At 41.6% G+C, this 8,164-nt stretch overlaps 1 protein-coding gene across 5 annotated transcripts in view; it reads left to right on the top strand.

The window, feature by feature from the left end:
- kcnq4 (potassium voltage-gated channel subfamily Q member 4) overlaps positions 1-8,164 on the top strand; it is a 44,450-nt gene that overhangs the window by 2,658 nt on the left and 33,628 nt on the right. For 2 of the 5 annotated variants that reach the window (XM_079368057.1, XM_079368055.1), the window contains exon 1: positions 2,747-4,068. The exons of 1 other annotated variant lie outside the window; for it this stretch is intronic. In XM_079368057.1, the coding sequence (XP_079224183.1) occupies positions 3,767-4,068 (302 nt within the window). In that variant the 5' untranslated portion in view covers positions 2,747-3,766. Of the gene's footprint in view, positions 1-2,743; positions 4,069-8,164 lie in introns of those variants that run through there. 2 more of the 5 variants (XM_079368054.1, XM_079368056.1) reach the window with 2 other exon arrangements.

Raw genomic sequence — 8,164 nt, 5'->3', positions numbered from 1 at the left:
GAGCCCTTCCTTACAGGCCGCCATTACAGATTTTACAGTGTGACCTCGCTCAGCTGTTGTGTGTTGTCACGTTGGATACTCTGAGTGTTGATAACCGAATGAGATAAACGCTTTAGAAAGAGGGGGAGCATAGTTTTGCTCCTGAGGAACTTTGATGTAAATCCCCCAGGGGTAGAAGCAGGGCCGCCCTGTCCGTCGACACCTTCTTCCTCAGCCTGGTTTGGACAGCTGACAGACGAAGAGGTGGAGGAGGAGGAGGAGGAGGTGGAGGAAACCAGACTAACAGAGAGCTGTTTGTAGAGGGTGATCCCCGGTACAGGATGCTGTTATGTTGATGTTTCAGTAACCCCTCCTTTATTCATCATTGTGTGGTTAGACTCCACAAGACTCTTAAATGACCCTTTTCTCAAATTAGATCCCATATCCCTCCTCTATCTGTTATTTACAGCTACATAACTATTCTAAGAGGTCAGAAGTACACAGCTTCTATACACAAGTGGGAGGTCAGCTTTCTCCTAATTTCATATCAATGTACCAAGCAGTGGCTCAGCTAAGGACTTGGGTTGGAAACCGGAGGGTTGCCGGCTCAAGTCCCGCTACTGACCATAGTATGTAGATAAGTCTCGTTTGCTGTAGAGATTCCAGGTCACTGCCAGAGTTCTGCTGAGGTGTCCTTGAATGAAGGCAACAAACCTCCGACAACTCAGGGGTGCTCCCTGTATAGAAGCCCCACTCTGACATCTCTCCATCAAGCATGTCCACAGGTCCTGTTTGTGTGTGTGTGGGTATTTCTCTCTATAAGGGTTTAAACTTAAATTTCCTCTTGTGAATGTGTAACGTATATTTATATATATTCAAAATAAAAATAGAGGTCTAGATATATTATAGGGAAACAGGTTTTACTTCTATTTGTTTTGTGGATTGTGCAGTTAAGACGTTGGCTGCTTCCTGCAAAAGTATTGTTGGTAATATAAAAAACATTCGTCTTTTATCTATTATTACTGATTGGATCTACTTTCTGAATGTGTATGGAAATTGAACATGTATTGAGTTTTGCTCTTGTCAACTGATTAAATGAGATGCACATGAAAAACGTTGGATGTTTGAACATTTTAATTAACATTTTGTCATAAAAACAACTGTTTATAAAGCACCTTTTAAATGGGTTTAGAAAGGGCCTTGACACGTGGTGAAAGAATGCATATAAATAAAGTATGAGAATCTGACTACAAAAACAACCCAAAAATCATAAGAACCCAAGCAAGACATTTATAATTGAAAATCTGCAATTTTATAAAAATCTTTACACAAGTTGTACATATTAAATGATTGATTAGATTATCTGGGGGGAAAAATCCACCAATGACTCGTTTGCAATTTTATACAAACAAATCAAACCGGGTGCAAAACTATCCGTTTGAAAACGTTTACTTTACTGTTCATACTAATTAGTGATGTTTAACAGTCCCTCTCTGACTTAACACATTGCTAAAAGAGGTACAGCTGTCAACACAGGATTCCATGTTATAGCCAACAGTGAGTCTGCCAGTCTATATGTACAACGCTGAATAAAGACTTGAGGATTAGTGATGTATAGTTATGCAATATGAGCAGGCCCTGGGAATAATGTCGACATTTCTGACTTGTGAGAGACTCCAGCCGCATTCCCACACGTCACCACACAGACCTGCATGTTCCATAAACTGCACTAGACACGATGGAGTAACCTGGCTCTGCTGTTGTTATGGAACACTGTAAACAAAGTCATGTTAGACGATCAGTTTGTGATCATGTGTAAAACTTGCATGTCATGCACTCGAGAGAGGTATTCAATGGAACCACAGATTTGAGTGATGATGTGCAAAAGAAGAAGAGCAAATGTTCTCTTTATTTGAAAAATCAGGAGGGAATAATTTCCTCCTCACGATTCCAACCAAAAGCATGTCCAGGTTTACATTCGACCTGTTATATAAACAGATCAGTGAGTAATCTTTGAAATCACTTGTGGTGATCAGATGATACAGTGAGGCCAGCGGGAGTTTGGGGACCACCTCGCCATGCATTCCTCGGAGGCCCCTCTGACAGGTGATCTCTTTACAGGGTACTGTGGGTTTGTGTCATAACCACAGAGAGCCAGTGTGTTTGTCACAGTCATAGATTTAGAAAAGATCTGTTGTCAGTGTCTCGCTGGTTCTCCCAGCAGCACCTGTCCCTGCTTTCCCAAACGCCTGTCGCGGTTTAGCCCCAGGCCGTCCCACTACAAGTACAAATAGCAATCCTCTTTAGAGGCTGCCTGTTTGTGTTTTGTGATTTATAATATAAATCATTAAATTGTATTGTCACAATGAAAACTGAGGACCAGGTGTGACTTATGTTGAAGCTAATGTTTTGTCTGCTCCAAATGAGCAGACAAAATATAGAAATAATTTAATTTTGTTTGTAATCGAACACCACATAAGGGACCATATATTTTTGAAATGATTTTCACTGTTCTATAATATAACTTATAAAATATTTGAGTGCTTGGGTGTCAAAACTGTCTTAGTTAATTCAAATGCAACCAATTTTCTTGATCTTCTGCAACTAATCGTTGCCCTTTTTACTGTTCTTGTTTGCTAATCAATCACTAAAAGCCTTCATATGTAAATTATAATTCCAGGTTTTAGCTCGTTCGAAAACTGGAAAAGGATGAAAAGGCTTAAAACTCACACTGACCACATGAAACATTCTGGTACTCAAAATTATCCTCGGTCCTATTAGGGGAGTTGTAGTGAACACCGTTTTTGGTACACATTCATAAGCAGCAGTTCCTACATCAAAGTTGTTAGCTGTACTTGAAACCTCCCACTCTTCAAGAGAAATCTTCCTTGATGAGAAAATCACTTTGCCCTTTCCCTGGATGCTGTTGTCCCGTGCGCCACTTCCTCCGCTCCTTTCTCTTTCCTCCGCACGTCAAACTCTCTGAAAAAGAGGGTGTTTCATCTTTGTCAGCTTTTACAAACCAGATGCAAACATCAGCAGGCGTTTGTAGAGTTTCGTCGTTTGCAGTTTAAAGACATCACACTAAGTGGTCTTCCTCACTTGTGCGCGCTCCACCCCGCGTGCCGGAGCAGAGGAGCACTGGACCACGGAAACGCGCGAGGAGGGGAGAGCAGGCTGATGAACGGCTGTGGCGAGTCTCACTTTTACAATTGAAGCTACAGTTAACAGCTTAGTTAACCTTACTGTCTAAACGCTTCTTACTGCAGTTATATATATAAAGTACATTTTGTATGGAGACACGCGCGCTTGCTTGTTTTGTAGCCTTGTTAACTGCATGTGTAGCACGTTTCAGATACTTTACCTGTTAAAGGCTACCATCCCTGTCAAGTGATGACAGGTTAGCAGCTTAACGTGGATGTTTTCTTGGACTTTGTGCATGTGTAATCACAACTCTGCACCCGGATAATTACTTATCACACCTGACTCTTTTACAATGACCGCTGTAGGTCACGTTTCAGCGCGACGCACTTGTCCCCAGACTAAAGGCTTTTTCTTTTGCAACCCTGACTGTATTTACAGATAACTTTTCAATCTGAATTTGTTAAACCGGGACTGACAAAGCAGTGATGATATTCACAAGTGTGTTCTGATCTCAAGCTTACTTTTGGTCCACTTTAAGACCATGACAAACCGGACCATGACTTGGGCAAAACTTTGCTGTGCGCACTCGCAGGTCATCTAGTCGGAAAAAGTGATTTGTTAAATCGTATGTAGTCTAAAGAAGATGTTAGGAAGTCCGTCTAACAACGGCGGTATCAGAATGCTGGTGCCCCCGGCACAGAACGACGACAGGCGTGTAGAGTTCGTGGCTCTCACTGCTGTCCACACGGAGAGGAGCGAACCGTCCACACCGGAGCGCGGACACCCGTCTCACCGCACAGGTCTCCTGGGCACCCCGTTGCCCGGGCCGCCGGGACCAAGAGCCAACTCGTCTGCTTCGAGCAAACGCTACAGAAAGTTGCAAAACTGTCTCTACAACGTGCTAGAAAGACCACGAGGATGCGCTTTCATCTACCACGCTTTCATGTGAGTAAAACTTTATCATAGTTGTTTTTGTTCTGTCCTTTTTTTTCTTGTAACAACTCTTTAAAGTTTATTCATTTGAGAGGATTAAAGTTACCTGACATTCTTTATTGGACTTGTTTTCAGTCGTGTGATTTGATCAGTAACATGCCAACAGTCATTTGATGAATTGTCCAATTAACCATGCAGATTTGCATATGCAGCAGTTTGCACGTCATATGCTATGCATCATCACAACACGGGTCTTGTGTTCAATTTACACCTCTATCAGATTAGAGCAGCAGGAGGACCCAGAATGTTAAATTTGATTTGTCTATTTCCATAGATGAAGGTGATTGGCACTTTTTAAAAATAAAAATATACCCTTGTCAACAATTCATTTCTTATCTTTATGTGCTGGGCTCAGTGATTTACAGGAAAGTTTGCAATGACTGTAAGTGTCCCACAACATCACTTTTCATGTGATGTGTGGTTAAAAATGTATTGACTGGACTTGTTTGTGCATTTTTGACCCCTGCTCAGCTCATCACATGACAGCTTTTTATCCAAATAAAGGATAGTCTCAAACCCGTGCACTGAACTTACAGCACTCAAACTAAAGTAACTTCCCCACGGCACTGTCGAAAGTAGTTTGTCAGAGCTTTAAAGTACCCCTCCATCCATATGCCCTATAATGTAAACAACATGTAAACACTGGAAAAGTGCGAGGTAACAGGACGCTGTCACTGTTTTTACTGGGATCAACCAACAGCAGAGATGTGAAACATGTGAAACATTCATCACTCATTTGTCCAAATCAAATGTCTACTATATTTCATGTGGTCGAAAATGTGAAAATTTCAGATTTGAAATGAACCTGATTAATAACTAAGAAAGCCCAGAAATGCTAGCCCGAAGTGTCTCTTTAATCAAAGTTCACTTAGAAAATATTTGCAAGCTCATAAGTGTGTCAGTATATTTCCAGATATTTTCAAGGACAGTAGTGCACCAGCAGCTGTTTTCCAGTTGTGCCAGTGGACAGAGCACAAGTGTGAGTGCTCCTTGGACCAGGCGCAGCTTTCCCTGTCATTATTAAAAGAAGTACAGCAGTGTCCCTGCATGCCAGTGCCATAAAGTGTTTATAACAGAGGGAAATCCCGCTGCAGAGCCACGACTCAAATCTCTTCTTGCCTTCAGCATTTGCACATTTTTGACTTTAGATCGGCTAGTCTCACTTCTGTCTTTTGAAGTTTCTTCCTTCCGCATTACCACAGGTTCACAGACGTGTCTTTGCAGCTCATGGAGAACTACACGTCTACATGCACCTCCTCCACCCTGTTCCTCCTATTAAGAGCAATGGCCTTTGCAGGGTAGATGTGGGTGACATTCTCCCTGACATTACTGGCTGGCAGCTCTGCCACTATTGTTGTATCTCTTTCAGAGAAGGCAGAGCTGGCACTTTGAGGTACCCAGATCAAGTTTCAGATGCCTCAAAGACAGAGCTGGACCTACTTCAAAAGTGAGCCGTGTCTTGACTCTCCTTTTGTATGTGGCAGTCTTTACATTATTACAAATTTAAAAAGCCTTAATATGTTTTGAAAAAGTCTTTGCCCTGCGTTTGCGATATACGTTTGGTGAACATATGTCTAGCAGGTTGCATCATTCCCTGGATACTGTATCACCCTGAGCTGTGCATTTGTTTAAACTAATTTCATGTGCGGGGCGCACCATGCTGTGAGTTGCGCCTCGTGAGGGAAATATCATTGTGTGATGAAGTTCAATTAAACTGGTGCTGATCTATTGTAGTTAAATTAAACGGTACACTGCCGTGTAGGGAGCCCTGCTAACCTCCCTTGATCCTCTAATTACTCCAATGTTGTCGCGGGGTAGACTGAAACAGATGCGTTGTTTCTAGAGTGTCTATTCGCAGGTGTGTTTTAGAGTGTGCATGGATAAGGGAAGGGGAAATATTGCTCCATAATAGCCTACTTTAGTCCCACAAAACTCTGTAATCCTTTTTGTTGCTGCACATGAGAAGCGTTTCTGTAAATGCCTGTTTCTCTGTATGATAAATGGTTTTGGGAGACTTTAACATGCTGCCTTCTCAAGGGTTCCTGTTACATTATTGTAATCTGTTTCACATCTGAATGTAGTGTCTCTTCTGTGGATGAGAGAACATCTTCACACTCTCTCCTGCCTGTAACAGCTGTACGCTAATTCCCTTCCCTTTCCTCTCATAAGCCTTAGATACATTAAGAGTTCACACTGAACTAAATGCTTTTCTTAACTCCCGAGAAAAGGAAGGGAAAGGAAGCAACTTGTCAAAATAAGCAACAAGGATGTACGTGGAAACTCTCGTTTGAAAATGATAAGTGACCCTTGTCTTGTAAAGGTGCCCTCACACACTCAGCAATAGAGCCAGACTATATTGGTAGATTTGAATCCCCTCTATTTCTTTCACCAAAGTAAAACTGTATTGCAAGTATGAGAACAGGTCTAAGTTAGTCTGCAAAAGTTTTTCAAGCGCCAGAATTCAGAAAGAATGTCAGGGTTTTGAGAAAGGCCCCCATTGTATTGTACCAGCTGTATGAGCGTTATCTGCAAAGGACATGTGTGTTATTTTATTACATTTTTGGGTAGGAGTCAAACTACTGTCATTTGTATTCTTTTGTATATGAACTATACATTTTATAGTCATCATGTACTCTGCCAGCTACGCAAAGGAGTGGCCGTCATTGACTTCTATCTTGCTTTGTCCAATCAACAGCAAAAGAAAAAAAGAAAGCTAGTTTTCCTTATCTGTCCTTGCTTAGCTAATCATGTCAGCTCTGTTAATACACCTGCCATCTGTGCATGTTGGTGTTTTTTCATGCGTATGGAGAGTCTGTGTGTAAATCTTCTCTTTTAGCGTAGTGGATGGACCAACAGCATGCAGGGGGATTGGTTACAGTGTTTCCCCTCACCTTTGACCCCTCACCCATTTCCACCATTGACAGTGCCTCATATAGACCATCACATGAGGCCGCCTGTTTTTAACGTAGTAATTCATCCCAGCAGGAGTTCCTGCAAGGCCGTGGCGTTTAAAATCAGGCTGCCAGACTCAGATCAGGTCATCAACTTTTACTGTCGCTGTGGAAATGAAAGAGACCACGCCGGGTCTTGTTCCAAGTGTAGGCTGCTGTTCTCCATCTCAGTCCGGAGTTCTGTGAAAAATACTGTAATAGTGCATGTGGACGGACAGGAAAAGCAGTCAAGACTGAGCACTGGCCAGCCAGAGTGATTGATTGCTTCTGAGGAGGGTGAAATTATTCCGGTCATGTATTATATATGTCTTGCAAAGGAGGAGCAGAGCTGTGAAGAAAACTTTATTATGGTCTACTAGGACGAGAGAGAGCTTTACCATCTGTTTTAATGTGCTAAAGAGACATACAGGAAATGTAGTTGGTCTTTACAAACTCTATGCTTGATGCTTTTGATACGTAAATTGTTTTGAGAGAGTTGCGTATAGCTTTATTGGCTCAGCAAATATTAAATAGAATCAAACTATCAAACTAATTTTGTAATTGTCCTATTGAGTCCATGAAAACAGATCTATGAAGTCATTTGGACGAGATATGCCCTGAGAAAATTGCTTACGCTGATGTGTTACAGGGTCAGTGGCAGCTCTGTCCTTCCGATTCCATGCCGAGCGCTTGTTCATAAGTCATGTAACCTTGGTTGAGCGATTGTGATTATGAGAATAATGTGAGTTTATGTGCAGAGAAACAACACAGGTTTGGGTGTGAAATAACTGTAACTGTATTTAGGATAAGGCAATGTTTTGTCACAATGGTTATGGCCCTAACCCTGCATGTGCTCAAGTTTTAGGAAGGATTGCAAAAAAGAAGTGTCTCTTGTATTAACATCACATTTTTGGTTGAAAAAACCTCCTCTGTGCGGATTTTTCACAAAATAATATCAGACTTCCTCTTTTCATGTCAAAATTAGAGCACCACTTAAAACCGCTGTCACTTACTACAGTAATTAACATATCTCATGTTGGGACACTGCTTTTTTCTATCCAAGAAGAATAGTCGTAAAAAAAAGAAGCTGTCTTTAAAAATGAAAGCTGTTAAGTTAC

The sequence above is a fragment of the Symphodus melops genome, assembly GCF_947650265.1.
Source record: "Symphodus melops genome assembly, chromosome: 18".
NCBI lineage: Eukaryota > Metazoa > Chordata > Actinopteri > Labriformes > Labridae > Symphodus > Symphodus melops.
The sequence above is the reverse complement of the archived record's forward strand: the minus strand, read 5'-3'. Positions and strand labels throughout refer to the sequence as shown.